We start from the raw sequence: 20,136 nt of genomic DNA, 5'->3' as shown, positions 1-20,136 counted from the left end.
TCTATTTACCTCCGAACTGGAATACCTCAACTGAAGCTAGCTAGCTAACTAGCTACCAGCTATCAGTCAGCTAACCACTGCTAGTGGTCATCAGCTAACCTTTAGCTCGGAAAGCTCTCGCCAGTTCGTACAACGCGTTTCATACCAGAGCATACCGGACCTATTTTTCTCTCCATATCCCCAAATTCCTACCACAAACTCTGGGCTCACTCCTGGGCTACAATATCCGGACCCCTTCTACTGCCGGTACGGGGAACGGAACCCCGCCCATCCTCTACGACTGGAACACCGACATAATCTGCCCGAGGATTCCAACAGGCCCCTCAGGTGCGACGTCCGCTGAAGGCCCATTCTGCTAACCTGCTAGCTACCTAGAGCTACTTGGAACCCTACTAATTCCACGTCTGATCTATCGACGTCACCGCACGCAGAGGCAAAAACAGAATTACCCCCATCGTGACGTCCCCCATAGGCTAACTTGCTAGCCCCGGTCTGCTAACTGCTAGCTTGCCTGCCCCGGTCTACTAACTGCTAGCTTGCCTGCCCCGTTCTGCTAACTGCTAGCTTGCTAACCCGGTCTGCTAACTGCTAGCCCCTACTAACTGCTTGCTTGCTAACCCGGTCTGCTAACTGCTAGCTTGTTTACCCCCGGCCTACTAACTGTTAGTGTGTTAGCATCGGCCTGCTAACTGTCTGAATCGCCGTGTCCCCAGTCAGCCCAACCACTCACTGGACCCATATGTTCACTTGGCTACGCATGCCTCTCTCTAATATCAATATGCCTTGTCCATTACTGTCCTGGTTAGTGATTACTGTCTTATTTCACTGTAGAGCCTCTAGCCCTGCTCAATATGCCTTAACCAACCATGTTGTTCCACCTCCTACATATGCGATGACATCACCTTGTTTAAACGTCTCTAGAGACTATATCTCTCTCATCATTACTCAATGCCTAGGTTTACCTCCAATGTACTCACATTCTACCTTACCTTTGTCTGTACACTATGCCTTGAATCTATGCTATCGTGCCCAGAAACCAGCTCCTTTTACTCTCTGTTCCGAACGTGCTAGACGGCCAGTTCGTATAGCATTTAGCCGTACCCTTATCCTCTCTGTTCCTCTGGTGATGTAGAGGTTAATCCAGGTCCTGCAGTGCCTAGCTCCACTCCCACTCCCCAGGTGCTCTCATTTGTTGACTTCTGTAACCGTAAAAGCCTTGGTTTCATGCATGTTAACATTAGAAGCCTACTCCTAAAGTTTGTTTTATTCACTGCTTAAGCATACTCTGCCAACCCGGATGTCTTAGCCGTGTCTGAATCCTGGTTTAGGAAAACCACCAAAAACCCTGAAATCTCCATTGCTAACCATAACATTTTCCGCCAAGATAGAACTGCCAAAGGGGGCGGTGTTGCAATCTACTGCAAAGATAGTAATACAGAACTCTGCAGGCTATCCAAGTCTCTACCCAAACAATTTGAGCTTCTACTTCTAAAAATGCACCTTTCCAGAAACAAGTCTCTCCCTGTTGCCGCTTGCTATAGACCTCCCTCTGCCCCCAGCTGTGCCCTCGATACCATATGTGAATTGATTGCCCCCCATCTATCTTCTGAGCTCGTGCAACTAGGTGACCTAAACTGGTACATGCTTAACACCCCGGCCATCCTACAATCCAAGCTTGATGCCATCAATCTCACACAAATTATCAATTAACCTACCAGGTACAACTCCAAATCCATAAACACGGGCACCCTCATAGATGTAAACAGTAGTTTATGTGTCGGGGGGCTAGGGTCAGTTTGTTATATCTGGAGTACTTCTCCTGTCCTATTCGGTGTCCTGTGTGAATTTAAGTGTGCTCGCTCTAATTCTCTCTTTCTTTCTCTCTCTTGGAGGACCTGAGCCCTAGGACCATGCCTCAGGACTACCTGACATGATGACTCCTTGCTGTCCCCAGTCCACCTGGCCGTGCTGCTGCTCCAGTTTCAACTGTTCTGCCTTATTATTATTGGACCATGCTGGTCATTTATGAACATTTGAACATCTTGGCCATGTTCTGTTATAATCTCCACCCGGCACAGCCAGAAGAGGACTGGCCACCCCACATAGCCTGGTTCCTCTCTAGGTTTCTTCCTAGGTTTTGGCCTTTCTAGGGAGTTTTTCCTAACCACCGTGCTTCTACACCTGCATTGCTTGCTGTTTGGGGTTTTAGGCTGGGTTTCTGTACAGCACTTTGAGATATCAGCTGATGTACGAAGGGCTATATAAATACATTTGATTTGATTTGATGTCATCCTAACTAACTCGCCCTCCAAATACTCTGCTGTTTTCAATCAAGATCTCAGCGATCACTGCCTCATTGCCTGCGACCAAACGACCACCCCTCATCACTGTCAAACGCTCCCTAAAACACTTCTGCGAGCAGGCCTTTCTAATTGACCTGGTCGGGGTATCCTGGAATGACATTGACCTCATCCCGTCAGTAGATGATGCCTGGCTATTCTTTAAAAGTGCCTTCCTAACCATCTTAAATAAGCATGCCTCGTTCAAAAAATGTAGAACTAGGAATAGATATAGTCCTTGGTTCACTCCAGACCTGTCTGCTCTTGACCAGTACAAAAAACATCCTGTGGCGTTCTGCATTAGCATCGAATAGCCCCCGTGATATGTAACTTTTCAAGGAAGTTAGGAACACATATACTCAGGCAGTTAGGAAAGCTAAGGCTAGCTTTAGGCTAGCTTTTTCAAACAGAAATGTGCATCCTGTAGTACTAACTCAAAAAAGTTCTGGGACACTGTAAAGTCCATGGAGAATAAGAGCACCTCCTCCCAGCTGCCCACTGCTCTGAGGCTAGGAAACACTGTCACCACCGATAAATCCACTATAATTGAGAATTTCAATAAGCATTTCTCTACGGCTGGCCATGCTTTCCACCTGGCTACCCCTAACCCGGTCTACTGCCCGGCACCCTCCACAGCAATCCGCCAAAGCCCCCACCATTTCTCCTTCACCCAAATCCAGATAGCTGATGTTCTGAAGGAGCTGCAAATCTGGACCCCTACAAATCAGCCAGGCTAGACAATCTGGACCCTCTCTTTCTAAAATTATCTGCCGAAATTGTTGCAACCCCTATTACTAGCCTGTTCAACCTCTTTTTGTATCGTCTGAGATTCCCAAAGATTGAAAAGCTGCCGCGGTCATCCTCCTCTTCAAAGGGGGTGACACTCTAGACCCAAACTGCTACAGACCTATATCTATCCTACCCTGTCTTTCTAAGGTCTTCGAAAGCCAAGTTAACAAACAGATTACCGACCATTTAGAATCCCACCGTACCTTCTCCGATCTGCAATCTGGTTTCAGAGCTGGTCATGGGTGCACCTCAGCCACGCGCAAGGTTCTAAACGACATCATAACCACCACCGATAAGAGACATTACTGTGCAGCCGTATTCATCGACCTGGCCAAGGCTTTCGACTCTGTCAATCACCACATTCTTATTGGCAGACTCGACAGCCTTGGTTTCTCAAATGATTGCCTCGCCTGGTTTACCAACTACTTCTCAGACAGAGTTCATTGTGTCAAATCGGAGGGCCTGTTGTCCAGCCCTCTGGCAGTCTCTATGGGGGTGCCACAGGGTTCAATCCTCAGGCCGATTCTCTTCTCTGTATACAACAATGAGGTTGCTCTTGTTGCTGGTGATTCTCTGATACACCTCTATGCAGACAACACCATTTTGTATACTTCTGGCCCCTCTTTGGACACTGTGTTAACTAACCTCCAGACGAGCTTCAATGCCATACAACTCTCCTTCCGTGGCCTCCAACTGCTCTTAAACGCAAGTAAAACTAATTGCATGCTATTCAAACGATCACTGCCCGCACCTGCTGGCCTGTCCAGCATCACTACTCTGGACGGTCCTGACTTAGACTGTAAACTTTCCTTCCAGACTCACATTAAGCATCTCCAATCTAAAATTAAATCTATTCAGCTTCCTATATAACAACAAAGCATCCTTCACTCATGCTGCCAAACATACCCTCGTAAAACTGACCATCCTACCGATCCTCGACTTTGGCGATGTCATCTATAAAATAGCCTCCAACACTCTACTCAACCAACTGGATGCAGTCTATCACAGTGCCTGAGCTGTGCTTTGGGTCATTGTCCTGTTGTAGGAGGAAATTTTAGTAAATTGGCTCCAATTAAGTGCCGTCTACAGGGTATGGCATGGCGTTGCAAAATGGAGTGATAGCCTTCCTTCTTCAAGATCCCTTTTACCCTGTACAAATCTCCCACTTTACCACCACTAAAGCACCCCCAGATCATCACATTGCCTCCACCATGCTTGACAGACGGGCGTCAAGCACTCCTCCAGCATATTTTCATTTTTTCTGCGTCTCACGAATGTTCTTCTTTGTGATCCAAACACCTCAAACTTATATTTGTCTGTCCCTAACACTTTTTTACAATCTTCCTCTGTCTGGTGTCTGTGTTATTTTGCCCATCTTAATCTTTTATTTTTATTGGCCAGTCTGAGATATGTTTTTTCTTTTCTTTTCAACTCTGCCTAGAAGGTCAGCATCCCGGAGTCACCTCTTCACTGTTGAGGGTTGAGACTGGTGTTTTGCGGGTACTATTTAATTAAGCTGCCAATTGAGGACTTGTGAGGCGTCTGTTTCTCAAACTAGACACTCTAATGTAACTATTATTTTGCTCAGTTGTGCACCGGGGCCTTCCACTCCTCTTTCTATTCTGGTTAGAGCCCGTTTGCGCTGTTCTGTGAAGGGAGTAGTACACAGCATTGTACCAGATCTTCAGTTTCTTGAATGGAATAGCCTCCATTTCTCAGAACAAGAATAGACTGACGAGTTTCAGAAGAAAGTTATTTGTTTCTGGACATTTTGAGCCTGTAATCAAACCCACAAATGCTGATGCTCCAGATACTCAGCTAGTCTAAAGGCCAGTTGTATTGCTTCTTTAATCAGAACAACAGTTTTCAGCTGTGCTAACATAATTGCAAAATGGTTTTCTAATGATCAATTAGCCTTTTAAAATTATCAACTTGGATTAGCTAACACAACGTGCCATTGGAACACAGGAGTGATGGTTGCTGATAATGGGCCTCTGTACGCCTATGCAGATATTGCATTAAAGAATCTGCCGTTTTCGAGCTACAATAGTCATTTACAACATTAACAATGTCTACACTGTATCTCTGATCAATTTGATGTTATTTAATGGCCCAACAATTTGCATTTCTTTCAAAAACAAGGACATTTCTAAGTGGCCCCAAACTTTTGAACGGTAGTGTACATACAGGTTCAATATTATGTGCATTTATAAATTATTAATAGCTGCAGGTAAATAGTGGCTCACTATTTAGCAAGCACTGACTAGCTAGCTCACTATTTTGACCAATGTTTTATAACCCATTTAATAATGGTTTATAATGCATTTACAAATGATTAAATAACCATTATTAACGTCATTACAAACGGTTTAGAAACCATTTACAAATTAAACCATATTGTAAAGTGTTACCCATTTTACTCATAAATGTAATTTCTTATAAATTCCAAGACACTCCCTAGAGTACCAAATATTATTTGTTTTTATTAAGGTTAGGTATATGCTTTTGTCTTATTTATATAAGAACATTCCAACTTGGTTTAGCATGATCTATTCCATTATGGCATGATTCCATAATCCTTATTGTGGCTAGCTTCACATAGGTGGGTCCGACCACCATTAATCAAGTAAGAACTGTCTTATAAATTAGGGTTATTTTAGATGATAACTAGCTAGATAGGTGGGTCCGACCTAGCTAGTTATCTAAAATAACCCTAATAACCCTTGTTATAGGGTTATTACCTATGTGAAGCTAGCCACAATAAGGATTAACCACAAAAGTGGAATTTGCTGTTCGCCTTCAAAGTACAAGTATCTCATTGAAAGTGATGGAAATTAATACAAATAGTGGAATCATGCCATAATGGAATAGATCATGCTAAACGAGGTTGGAATATTTCTGTATAAATTCAACAAAATACAATTTGTTTATTTGACAAGAATCTGTTTTAATTACACTTGATATATTAGACTTTAGAATTGCATTTGTATTTTATTTAACCAGGTAAACTAGTTGAGAACAAGTTCTCATTTACAACTGCGACCTGGCCAAGATAGAGCAAAGCAGTGCGACACAAACAACAGCACAGAGTTACACATTGATTTTGGATCAATGACATGGGGTATCAGTCTACTCAGTGACAGCCAGAGAACATTAGCGTCGTAGCTCTTATTGCGGGACTCTGAAACCACTGTGAATTGAGACACATTTATTGTACTATTCCAGAGAATAAAAATTACAACGTGGATGTTTTGGAGCCTGATAACTATTGAGGACTTTGGGAAAGGCATTTGGGTGCTAAGTATTTAATTATTTATTTTATTTAACTCGGCAAGTCAGTTAAGAACAAATTCTTATTACAATGACAGCCTACCGGGCAACTGCCTTGTTCAGGGACAGAACAGATTTTTACCTTGTTAGCTCGGGAATTCAATCCAGCAACCTTTCGGTTACTGGCCCAACACTCTAACCACTAGGCTAACTTACCTGCCACCCCTAGTAGACTGATACCCAATCCTTAGTGCAATATGAATGTCAATACGCACAATAGGCTAACTGGGGAGGTGATTTCCCACAGTCAAAGTCCCGCAATAGGAGCTACGAAAGGCCAAACGCAAATTCCACTTTGTGGCTAATCCTTATTGTGGCTAGCTTCACAACACATAACCCCGTCCGGTCAAGCATACCAGACAGATGAAGCTAGCTGGATGCGTATAACGTTAGCTTTGGGCAACAAACAGAGTAGCTGGCTAGCTAGTTGTTTCAATAGGAGAACAACAAGTGGCTACCTAGCTAATTACTGCAATTTCAACTGGTCATTGTTTTCAAGCTGGTTTCATTTGTGCTAGCTATGTACCAAGCTAAAGCTAGCTACCCCATAAGTTGCTAATAACGCCTGTATCAAATATATTTGTAAACATTGTTTATCCTGCTCGTTTGATTCTGATCTAATTTCAAATGCTCACACAGACGTTTTCCCTTTCAGTCGAACGAATAATACCTTATTACCAAAGCAATATTGCACAGCAGTGATCATAATGGTGGCGCTTGGCTTGTACATGCAAATTCAGCACACACAACATTCTATAATATAACTGTGTTACTTGACGTGTCAAATTAAATGTGTATTTATTTTTTGACACGCAAAGACCCAAACTGCGTTCCATAGAATTATGCTGTCTGAAAAGGTACATAAGCTTCTGACCCGGCACCGTTTTTACTAAAAACTGTCAGGTTCGAACATTGAGCAAAACCAGCAACAGGTCTTTAAAAACAATTTGATTGGATATTAACAAACGCAAACTACCTCGCCTACTACCTACATACATTCATTGGCTAGATAGAAAGGAGGCGGGATTTATGGTAGACTAGTCGTCGTCGCAGGGGAGGAAGGGCAAGACGGACATCTTGGTGAGGTCGAAAGATTGAGTGCTAAGGTAATTCTTTAAATAATTAACTTTTACAAATATAAACTGCATAACGGTATACTATATGTGTTAATAGTCAAACTGTTGTTGAAATATGGACAGCATTGACGGCGGTCAGCTTCAACCACAGTCGTTTCTGAGCTAGCCAGTCGTTAGCTAGCTTGCTGGCTTACAACTTCTGTACGTTAGCTAGCTTAACAGTCTTGCTGCCTGAAATGAATGTGTTTTGGGGCGATGATATTGCCACTGTGAAAAATAACATGCAATGTTTGCTTGCTAAGAATAGTTAACAACCTAAAGAGCTCCTGGGTCATTAATCGTGTCATATTTTTATGATGAAACAAGCGCTTTCCTTCCCTGGACAGGCAAGGCAAATTGTGCGAGTTTGACTGTGATAAGTTGTGCTCGATTTAGCTTGGAAGGCTAGCCGGGTGGGCGTGGTGTAAATGTTTGGGACCATTCCATCGGCTGGCACATCGGGCTGTGACTTAAATCGAGTGCACCTACTCTTATTTATTGCATCAAGCACAAATGTAAATTTATATGGACCATAATAACGAATTAATGCACACGGTTTAGTATTTGGGAATTTGACTACAGCATAATTACCTTCATTGTCAAATAATCAGTATGTTTCATGTTATTAATTTATTTAATTAACCCTTAAATAAATGATTTTATTCAAACGAATTAGTTACCATATAAGTTCATGTGTAGGGTATGTCAGAGAATGGTTTATCTATAGATGGCTATAATAACACATGTTTTTCCCCTCAGCTTGCCAGCTATCCTGCTCAGATGCCTAGACATTGCTCTGCAGGTGGATGCAAATCCCGTGACACCAGGGAAAATCGTAAGGCTGGCATTACCTTTCACAGGTAAGTGGATCCAATATAATTTTACCTAAGCATTAAGACGATGGCCTCTATTTTCGTCTGGCGCTAAGGAGGCGCAAGTGTCAAACGCACGTTAGTTTGCAATTTTGTCATGTAAAAATTGTCGCACTGGCATTTTCAAGCCCTAACACCAGGTTTGGCAATTTACCTGTACAGTGCCTTGCAAAAGTATTCATCCCCCTTGGTGTTTTTTCCTATTTTGTTGCATTACAACCTGTAATTTAAACGGATTTCTATTTGGATTTCATCTAATGGACATATACAAAATAGTCAATTGGTTAAGTGAAATGGAAAAACTTGGAAACGTGGTGTGCATATGTATTCACTCCCTTTGGTTGCACCAGATCTTATTTAGGGGCTTCATAGCAATTACCTTCAAAAGTCACATAATTAGTTAAAGTCCACCTGTGTGCAATCTAAGTGTCACATGATCTGTCACATGATCTCAGTGTGTATATATATATATATCACACACACACACCTGTTCGGAAAGGCCCCAGAGTCTGCGGCACCACTAAGCAGCACCATGAAGACCAAGGGGCCCTCCAAACAGGTCATGAACAACGTTATGGAGAAGTACAGATCAGGGTTGTTCAGAAAAAAAGCCTGAAACCATGTCGAATGACTGTTGACATCTAGCGGAAGCCATAAGAACTGAAATCTGGGCCCTAACCAATTACATAGTTAATAGGCATTCAATGGAAAACCACTCACATCAAAAAAATTCCACTTCCTAGGTGGATTTTCCTCTGGTTTTCGCCTGCCATATCAGTTCTGTTATACTCGCAGACATTATTTTAACAGTTTTAGAAACTTCAGAGTTTTCTCTATCCAATGCATATCCTAGCTTCTGGGCCTGAGTAACAGGCATTTTACGCTGGACACGCCATTCATCCGAATTCCTGAATACTGCCCCCTATCACTAAAAAGTTCATCAGAGAGGCAACAAAGAGACCAAAGATTAACCTGAAGGAGCTGCAGAGCTTCACAGCGAAGATTTGAGTATCTGTCTATAGGACCACTTTAAGCCAGACTCCACAGAGCTGGGCTTTACGTTAGAGTGGCCAGAAAAAAAGCCATTGTCTAAAGAAAAAGAATTGCAAGCACGTTTGGTGTTTGCCAAAAGGCATATGGGAGACTCCCCAAACATATGGAAGAAGGTACTCTGGTCAGATGAGACTAAAATTGAGCTTTTTGGCCATCCAGGAAAACGCTATGTCTGGCGCAAACCCAACACCTCTCATCACCCTGAGACCACTATCCTCACAGTGAAGCATGGTGGCGGCAGCATCATGCTGTGGGGATGTTTTTCCATCGGCAGGGACTAGGAAACTGGTCAGAATTGAAGGAATGGGCCTCCCGGGTGGCGCAGTGGTTAAGGGCGCTGTACTGCAGCGCCAGCTGTGCCATCAGAGTCCTGGGTTCGCGCCCAGGCTCTGTCGTAACCGGCCGCGACCGGGAGGTCCGTGGGGCGACGCACAATTGGCCTAGCGTCGCCCGGGTTAGGGAGGGCTTGGTCGGTAGGGGTGTCCTTGTCTCATCGCGCACCAGCGACTCCTGTGGCGGGCTGGGCGCAGTGTACGCTAGCCAAGGTGGCCAGGTGCACAGTGTTTCCTCCGGCGCATTGGTGCGGCTGGCTTCCGGGTTGGATGTGCGCTGTGTTAAAGAAGCAGCGGCTTGGTTGGTTGTGTATCGGAGGACGCATGACTTTCAACCTTCGTCTCTCCCGAGCCCGTACGGGAGTTGTAGCGATGAGACAAGATAGTAGCTACTACAACAATTGGATACTACGAAATTGGGGAGAAAAAGGGGTAAAATTAAAAAATAAATAAATAGAATTGAAGGAATGATGGATGGTGCTAAATACAGGGCAATTCTTTCAGTCTTCCAGAGATTTGAGATTGGGTCGAGCAGGACATACTGCTAAAGCAACAGTCGAGTGGTTAGTCGAGTGGTTTACGGGGAAACATTTAAATGTCACGGAATAGCCTAGTCAAAGCTCAGACCTGTATCCAAATGAGAATATTGCTGTACACTAGCGGAACCCATCCAACTTGAAGGATCTGGAGCAGTTTTGCCTTGAATAATGGGCAAAAAGTCTAGTGGCTAGATGTGCCAAGCTTAGAGACATAGCCCAAGAGACTGGCAGCTCTAATTGCTGCAAAAGGTGGTTCTACAAAGTATTGACTTCGGGGGGGTTGAATAGTTATGCACGCTCAATTGTTTTGTCTTATTGCTTGTTTGTTTCACACAAAATATTTTGCATCTTCAAAGTGGTAATCCACTGGCTCAAATTTGTGTAAAACAAATTATACACCCCCCCCCCGTCCCAAATATCATTTTTAATTCCAGGTTGTAAGGCAACAAAATACGAAAAATGCCCAGGGGGTGAATACTTTTGCAAGCCACTGTATAATGTCAGCTCGCTTGCGCTGATGTGGCAGATACGGCAGTATTTGAGGTGTGTCCTTAAAAACAAGCGCAAAAGTGAAAATTCCATGCAGCACTAATGGGAAGTTTTAAGACCCACAAAAAGGTAACGGTAACGCAGTTAATAATGGCATGTATTTTGCGAGTGGTAGCGTATCCTATCCATGATACACAGTGCCCATGGAATGAGAAGTTTATTTTGTACTGGTGATTTTCATAGGCTTGTATTTAGAAACCAACTAATGGTCCCCCCCCCATTTAGTTTAATTTGATTAAAAGCCAAACACAGCCTACCCTCCACTTAAATGCTGGTTTAACAGCATCGCACAGGTGTCTTTTTATCCTGGCCAAGGAGCCAAGTAGTCTATGAATAAAGGGTTTTAAATGGTCTACCTTAATATTTGAGATATTATGGAGGTTTTTGCCCTCGTGCTTTTTCATTGTTTACAATTCACACTTCACATGCTTGTTCGTCCCCATTTTCAAAGAGTGCCCCTTGTCGGATTACCAAAGACGCGCTCCAGTCCAAACTATTCAGTCCTATAATGCCACTCTTTTTTTTTTTAAAGAATCTGCCTCGCACATAGGCAACGATACAATTGACAGGAGCCTATTATTTTGTATAGACGTGCGAATGTTCTGCGTAAAGATATTTAGGTCTGCGAGTGCATAGAGTGCCTTGGAACGAGAGAAGCAATTCATCATTTTTATGACCGATCCTATTTAGAAATAACAGGATTTTAGTCAAATTAAAAGAGTAACTTATTAGAAAGATTCACAGTTTATGGTGTGAATGTACATGGCTCGATTGTAATGCTATTTCTGGATAAGTGCAAATATGATCTGTAAGATGGTTCCATGGTGTTTATAAAACATTAATACAAATAAAATTACTGTTATAATGCTCGCAAATGTGAGTGGCCATTCCCTCTTTCTTTATATTGGATCTTTATCCAGCCCCTTTGAAAAGTTTGGATGTGCATCAAACCCTCCATAGTCTACCATAGATACTTTGTCTGTATTATACGCCCACAGGGAACAATTATGATTTACCATTGTGTTAGATTTGTTCAAATAGAGCCCTGTGACTTTTACAGTGTGTTTGGAAAGTATTCAGACCCCTTCTCTTTTTGCAAATGCTTCTTCAAAATGTATTTAAAAAAAACATAACATTTACAAGTATTCAGACCCTTTGCTATGAGCCTCGGAATGGAGCTCGGGTACATCCAGTTTCCATGAATCATCCTTGATGTTTCTACAACTTGATTGGAGTCCACCTGTGGTAAAATCAATTGATTGGACATGATTTGGAAAGGCACACACCTGTCTATATAAGGTCCCACAGTTGACAGTGCATGTCAGAGCAAAAACCAAGCCTTGGAGGTCGAAGGAATTCAAATCAAATCAAATTTTATTTGTCACATACACATGGTTAGCAGATGTTAATGCGAGTGTAGCGAAATGCTTGTGCTTCTAGTTCCGACAATGCAGTAATAACAAGTAATCTAACTAACAATTCCAAAACTACTGTCTTGTACACAGTGTAAGGGGATAAAGAATATGTACATAAGGATATATGAATGAGTGATGGTACAGAGCAGCATAGGCAAGATACAGTAGATGGTATCGAGTACAGTATGTACAAATGAGATGAGTATGTAAACAAAGTGGCATAGTTTAAAGTGGCTAGTGATACATGTATTACATAAGGATACAGTCGATGATATAGAGTACAGTATATACGAATGCATATGAGATGAATAATGTAGGGTAAGTAACATTATATAAGGTAGCATTGTTTAAAGTGGCTAGTGATATATTTACATCATTTCCCATCAATTCCCATTATTAAAGTGGCTGGAGTTGAGTCAGTGTCAGTGTGTTGGCAGCAGCCACTCAATGTTAGTGGTGGCTGTTTAACAGTCTGATGGCCTTGAGATAGAAGCTGTTTTTCAGTCTCTCGGTCCCAGCTTTGATGCACCTGTACTGACCTCGCCTTCTGGATGATAGCGGGGTGAACAGGCAGTGGCTCGGGTGGTTGATGTCCTTGATGATCTTTATGGCCTTCCTGTGACATCGGGTGGTGTAGGTGTCCTGGAGGGCAGGTAGTTTGCCCCCGGTGATGTGTTGTGCAGACCTCACTACCCTCTGGAGAGCCTTACGGTTGAGGGCGGTGCACCGGTTGAGATTGCATCGTCTGTGGACCTATTTGGGCGGTAAGCAAATTGGAGTGGGTCTAGGGTGTCAGGTAGGGTGGAGGTGATATGGTCCTTGACTAGTCTCTCAAATTGTCTGTCGAATTGTCTGTAGAGCTCCGATTGTGTCGAGGCACAGATCTGGGGAAGGGTACCAAAAATGTCTGCAGCATTGAAGGTGCCCAAGAACACCGTTGCCTCCATCATTCTTAAATGGAAGAAGTTTGGAACCACCAAGACTATTCTTAGAGCTGGCCGCCCGGCCAAACTGAGCACTCAGGGGAGAAGGGCCTTGGTCAGGGAGGTGACCAAGAATCCGATGGTCACTCTGACAGAGCTCCAGAGTTCCTCTGTGGAGATGGGAGACCCTTCCAGAATGACAACCATCTCTGCAGCACTCCACCAATCAGGCCTTTATGGTAAAGTGGCCAAACAGAAGCCATTCCTCAGTAAAAAGGCACATGACAGCCCGTCTGGAATCATGGTCTGATGAAACCAAGATGGAACTCTTTGGCCTGAAGGCCAAGCCTCACATCTGGAGGAACCTGGCACCATTCCTACGGTGAGGCAAGGTGCTGGCAGCATCATGCTGTAGGGATGTTTTTCAGCGGCAGGGACTGGGAGGCGAGTCAGTATCGAGGCAAAGATGAACAGAGCAAAGTACAGAAATCCTTGATGAAAACCTGCTCCAGAGCACTCAGGACCTCAGACTGTGGCGAAGGTTCACCTTCCAACAGGACAATGACCCTAAGCACACAGCCAAGACAACTCAGGATATTTCAGTTTATTTTATTTTTAATACATTTGCAAAAATGTCTAAACCATTTTTTTTCTTTGTCATTATGGGGTATTGTGTGTAGATTGATACATTTTTTTTTAATCAATTTTAGAAGGCTGTAATGTCAAAATGTAACAAAGTCAAGGAGTCTGAATACTTTATGAATGCGCTGTAAAGCAGTAGCCTACTACGACAGAAAAGTTGTGTTCAGGTATGAACTGGCAATCATCACCAACTCACTGTTTAGAAACTCCAAACCCTGAACATTTGTCATATATACAGAAGATTTTTAAATGAACGCAGACCTTCTACTTAACCATGTGCATGGCAGACTAATACATTATTGCAAGTCTTCATTAAGTTCCTGTGGTTGCCAGGTTGCCAAAGCGTGGAACACCACGCCGGGACCTATGGATCATCAACTCGCACCGCAAGGGCCCACAAGGCCAGGGGCCATGGGACCCCCAGAGCAACTTCATCTATTTCTGCTCCAAGCACTTCACCCCAGAGAGTTTTGAACTCTCAGGTGTCAGGTATGTAGTGTCTCTTCTAACTGATAGAGGGCAAGCTTAAGATCAACATGCACAATGTCAAGCATTGGCTGGAGTGGTGTAAAGCTCACCGCCATTGGACTCTGGAGCAGTGGAAACGCTTTCTCTGGAGTGCTGAAACACGCTTCACCATCTTGACAGATGAATCTGGGTTTGTTGGATGCCAGGAGAACGCTACCTTCCCCAATGCATAGTGCTAACTGTAAAGTTTGGTGGAGGAGAAATAATGGTCTGGGGCTGTTTTACATGGTTTGTGCTAGGTCCCTTAGTTCCAGTTAAGGGAAATCTTAAGGCTACAGCATAGTGACATTCTAGATGATTCTGTTTTTCCAACTTTGTGGCAACAGTTTGGGTTAGGCCCTTTCCAGTGTCAGCATGGCAATGCCCCCGTGTAGAAAGCGAGGTTCATACAGAAATGGTTTGTCGAGATCAGTGTGGAAGAACTTGCCTGGCCTGCACAGAGCCTAATCGCCTAACATCAGTGCCCGACCTCACTAATGCTCTTGTGACTGAATGGAAGAAAGTCTCCGCAGAAATATTCCAAAATCTAGTGTAAAGCCTTCCCATAAGTGTGGAGGCTGTTAGAACAGCCAATGGGGGACCAACTCCATATTAATGGACACTATTTTGGAATGAGATGTTCAACGAGCAAGTGTCCACATACTTCTGGTCATGAAGTGTATGAAAATATACGGTATGTAACAGTGCATCAAGGATAACTGCCAGCATTTTAAATGATCGCCATCTTACCTTCTAACTTTACACAGTGGGTACCGAAGGCTCAAGGACGATGCATTGCCCACAGTCTTCGAAATGGTCCTGCAGCCAGGAGGAAGAGGAGGGGGAGAAACTCCTAGAGGAAAGGGCAAACAGAATGTCATAAGCCTACAGACCAGGTAAGAAAATTGAATAAATTAAATGTATTTGTTATATTGTCTATCATATATATGGGACGTACATGTAGCACAGTGTGCAATTTGATTTTAGTCGTACACTTTATGAATTGAAACGATGAGTCGCTATTGTACATGTAGATCAGAGCTGGGATGCATGTTAAATGTCATCTATTCTTTTTTTAAGGAGGTCCCGCTCTCTGAAAGTGGAACAAAACAGCCAGAATGGCACACAACAAGAAATTGAAGTGAAAAATATAGTTAGTGGAGAACAAGTTCAGGGCTCTGAGACACCCAATGGGGAACCTAATAACCGGATAGAGCCCCTCCCTTCCCCCCAGGGAACGTCTGCGCCGACTGTTGAAACACCACAGGGTTCCCCTCAACAACCATCAGGCTCTTCACCCGGAGACCCACCTGGCTCTCCATGCTCTCCCCGTCCTCATTCCCCATCGCGATACATGCTGCGCCTACCCCCACCTCCTGGCTTCTACCTGCCCAAGGAACACAACTATGCTCAGCATTGCCCCCTGGAGTGGCGGAAGCGTTACGACAGGGCCATCGACAGCCTGGAGAAGTCCCTGCGTCTGCTTAGTGCGGCCAGGCGGAGGGAGAACCGGCTGCGGCATGCGCTCCTGCGCCTCAGAGAGAATCGTCTGAAACACACCCTGCTTCGCTCCCGGGATGGAGCTAAGGGCAGGGGAGGTCGAATTCAGGGGTTGGAGAGGAGAGGACATGGAGATAAGGTAGGAGGTGCCAGCCTGGCAGAGCCAGAAGAGACTGAGATGGATGGAGTGCCAGAGGACTTGGGGCTATTTGAAGACGGACCTGGGGAACCGATTGACTGGGGTGGGCGGGTCCAGACTACAGAGACTAAAGCTGGGTTGGAAGAGGAGGGGGGTTACTGCTTCTACTGTGGAAGAGGGCGAGAGGACGATGGGGTTAAAGTGTCCAGGGGAAGCTCTCAGATAAGGAAAGGTGGACAGGGAACTATGGATGATGGCTCTTGGAGCTCTCAGGTTGATGAGGGGGACAGAGATGGTCGAAGAGGAAGACGAATTCTAAAGAAGGCTCGAGTTCGAAAGGTTGGAGAGGCCACAACATATGCAGGAGCGCCACAGGAAAGCTATGAAAGCTACTACTATCACTGTGGCGCATCTGAGAGTGGTGAAGATGTGCAGGTAGTCATGGTGGAGCTGCCACCTGAGAAAGGGGTGAAAGCTGGCGTGGAACTTCACTGCAACCCTCAGCTGTCCATCCCCCTGTTACAAACACAATCACCGGTGGGCCTTCAGCAGATGCAGCCCTCAGGCAGAGCAGCACTGCAGGATACCCACAGCCGGGTTCAATTCCTGCAGCCTTGCCCAGCCTCCCAGCAAGGGTTACTCGTCACAGACCTGAACTCAATAGAAGCAGAGCCAGTGGACAGCCAGCAGCAGCTGGAGGAGCCGGTGTTCTGGATGCAGGAGGGCCAACTGCTCTTAGTGCCTGTGCCCTCTGAAGATTGGCTGAAGGGCACAGTTGGGATGGAGGGAGAGGCAGAAGAGGTGGGAGCACAAACCATATTAGTGTCAGAGTTGGGATTTCCTAGAGACTTGGTGGAGGAGAAAAAGGGGCTGTGCTTGGAGGGTGGGGGTACAGGGCTGAGGGTTATATTGCCCACTGATGGACAGGGAGGCCACCACTCAGATATCAGGACTACTGTGGTGAGCGGTGACGTGAGGGAGCGGTTGAAAGAACACTTGGAGGGGTTTCAGCTCCAGCTTAGCAGTGAGTTTATTGACTGATGGCTGTATCATATTTAAGGTCCAAAGAGTGAAAGCCTTCATGTAGAGAGTGCAAAGGTGTCAGCACACTGTTGTTTTATATACATCAGCGAAGATGGTGGAATGTTAACTTAAATCAGGTTGGAAAGTCAAGGGAACCATTTAGCAGGACAAATCAGTCAGTCATATTCTTACCAGCTTGTTAGCCCAAAATGCAACCCAACCCAAAAAATACAAAAACATTCAATTTACTCACTTCACGCAGGCTTGTGTAGTAGAGCAGTGGTTCCCAAACTGGGGGGCGCGCTGAGAGGTCGGTGGAGGGCGCAAGGTGCAATTTCGAAATTGGGTAGTGCATCATCAGTTCCTCTTGTCATGTCAGTCATTGCATACCTTAGAGAGCTATTTATAACTTGTTAGAAATCAACTCGCCCATGTCAGCTAACTTTTTTTTTTTTTTAAGCTAGGTTTTTATAGCCTATAGATTCTGTTGTAATGTTTGAGTCACTCAAATATCACATGAATAAACATTAGACATGGCAAACTGTGTAGAATTGCAAGAAAATGTGCTTTAAACATGCAAAATGTTCTCTAAGCCAACAAGAGGGGTGTGAACAATTTGTGTCATGAACAGTGCTTGTGCCCATAAAAATAGACATGGTGCACGCATGCGCAGGGGGTGCGCTTGATGTTCCCCAATGCCGGAAGGGGGGGCCCCTTGTGAAAACGTTTGGGAACCCCTGTAGTAGAGCATACAAAGTGTAATTGAAAACATTTCAAAGCATACATCACATAATTAACAAAATACATTGTAAATCACGCTCAGTTACACTTGTCATTGCCTGTACATACAATTATTACAGTATTAATAAAATAACGTATAATCATTTCACCATCTGTAACCTTAAGACTTTGTTCATGCTTACAAATTTCATGTAACTGATTACATTTGGCATGCATGTCATTTATACCGTATTACAGGGGCTGCCAAAGGGTTGCTGGAATTGATATTTAGTTATTTTAAGACATTTCTGTTAGTTTATTCACAAAATAGTACAGAAGTGTGTGAGTCACTGCAATGACCCCAAAATGACTCAAAATCTAGGTACGCAAAACCCATCCAAAATATTGTCTTGGGCAATAAGGTACAGCCAAAATAAGTGAGAAAATCATGTTAGATTGTATTAAGTGGAACATCCCTTTTAATTAGGGTGCCCTGTCCTAAACAACGTGCAACAATCGGCTCACAATCTGAGGGCAAATTTAAACAATCCAGACTTGGAATGTTTTTTTTTCTTCCAAAAAATGTGTTTTACCCCTTCAACTGATGGTTTGATTATTCTTCACACTCAAGAAACTAGTGGCATCCTACATTTTATGCAGTTAAATTCATACATTGTGAGCCGTTTGTTTTAACTTCGAAAAGGCCTAGGCCTTTTCTCATTTAGAAAAAGTCAGTTCTCCATCCTCTGGCCCAGAATCTGGTCGAAGAGATGTCAATTTGTCTGTAAGTGAACGGAAGTGTCCCCTCCTCAATAGGCAAATCTCATCGAGGATAGTGTGTATCCTACCTGAATCCTTTGCGTTAGACTTCTGAAATCTAGGGAATTTTAAATTCCTCCGTCCTCTCTCACATCCTTTTGAAAAGGGTAATCGAGGGGAAAGTCAACAAAAATGGGCTTGTATGAAATTACTCTCCTCAACTCGCACGTCATCAGGCAAATTCCGTTTATAGGTGTGGATCCCAAAATAAATACGTAAAGTGATGCAAATAAATTTAAGTTCGCAAAATATAGGTAACACGATAAGCAGTGGTGGAGAAGGTACCTGATTTTCATACTTGAGTAAAAGTAAAGATACCTTGATAGAAAATTACTCAGGTGAAAATCACCAAGTAAAATACTATTTGAGTAAAAGTCAAAGTATTTGGTTTTAAATATACGTAAGAATCAAAAGTAAATTTAATTGCTCAAATATACTTTGTCAAAAGTAAAAGTATAAATCACTTTAAAATTCCTTATTATTAAGCAAACCAGAGCACCATTTGCTTGTTTTTTATTTTAATTTACAGCTAGCCAGATGCACACACCAATACCCAGTTGACTACATTAAAATGGTAGAAGCACTCAATGGTGCTGCCCATCCTTATACAGCGTTTTGGTCCCTAGAGGCCTTCACCACATAGCCTGGTTTCTTCCTAGGTTTTGGCCTTTCTAGGGAGTTTTTCCTAGCCACCGTGCTTCTACACCTGCATTGCTTGCTGTTTGGGGTTTCTGTACAGCACTTTGAGATATCAGCTGATGTACGAAGGGCTATATAAATAAATTTGATTTGATCATTATCTATGGGTAGGATACACTTGACTAGCCGCAAAGAAAGGGGGCTATTGAGGAAGCCTACTTGGTGGCTTTCCACACAACCCCCTCATAATTGTTCCTCGGTCTTTTAAAGGGGGCATTTGATTGCTACATACATTTGACTTTTAATTTCATGATATATGGCCATGGATGCATACATAGCTCTATGAATTCGAGTGGTTACGTTTGTCTATTCCAATTCCTCAGCTGTTTACCGAAACAGTGGCGGGGAAACCTGCTGTGTTATTGTTTGAACTGCAGATTGCCTCTTCAATCGAGATTCGGTAATAGACCGTCGCAAGAACACCACAGACGAGAACTTTTCCGTCTGCTCTCGTGGAGTCTGAGGTAAGTAATCTCTGGCCAATTTTAATAACAATCGCTTTAATGTAGGTTAAAGCCGAATGGCTAGACTTTTAAGTGGCTCTGTCATTAGCTAACGGTCGCTTGGAAATGGATTTGAGGGCCTTGCTTCTAGCTAGTCTCACACAAAGGTAATAAGACACGGCCACATCATTTACCTAGCAAACGTTCCATATGCTCAAATAAAACTTCCAATGTGACTCCAAGTTAATGTTTCGTGTCATTGTACGCATTTTACTCTTAATTACTGACTTTTCTTCTCACCTTTTTGTTTCATGGTGGTTACGAAGATGGACTGTTTTTTTATCGTTTGGTGAAACGGTATCTCTGAGAACTGACAACCTCGCCTGTA

At 43.6% G+C, this 20,136-nt stretch overlaps 1 protein-coding gene across 4 annotated transcripts in view; it reads left to right on the top strand.

Annotated features, from left to right (window-relative positions):
- The window catches only part of LOC139373522 (uncharacterized), a 34,755-nt gene extending 16,799 nt beyond the window's left edge, over positions 1–17,956 (top strand). Inside the window, exons 4-8 of one of the 4 annotated variants that reach the window (XM_071114131.1) lie at positions 7,277–7,315; positions 8,333–8,433; positions 14,232–14,387; positions 15,173–15,301; positions 15,486–17,950. In XM_071114131.1, coding sequence (XP_070970232.1) covers positions 7,277–7,315; positions 8,333–8,433; positions 14,232–14,387; positions 15,173–15,301; positions 15,486–17,085 — 2,025 coding nt within the window. In that variant the 3' untranslated portion in view covers positions 17,086–17,950. Of the gene's footprint in view, positions 1–7,276; positions 7,316–7,425; positions 7,565–8,332; positions 8,434–14,231; positions 14,388–15,172; positions 15,302–15,485 lie in introns of those variants that run through there. The other 3 variants (XM_071114128.1, XM_071114129.1, XM_071114130.1) reach the window with 3 other exon arrangements.
- Positions 17,957–20,136: the final 2,180 nt, after the last annotated feature.

The sequence above is a fragment of the Oncorhynchus clarkii genome, chromosome 18, assembly GCF_045791955.1.
Source record: "Oncorhynchus clarkii lewisi isolate Uvic-CL-2024 chromosome 18, UVic_Ocla_1.0, whole genome shotgun sequence".
NCBI lineage: Eukaryota > Metazoa > Chordata > Actinopteri > Salmoniformes > Salmonidae > Oncorhynchus > Oncorhynchus clarkii.
The sequence above is the reverse complement of the archived record's forward strand: the minus strand, read 5'-3'. Positions and strand labels throughout refer to the sequence as shown.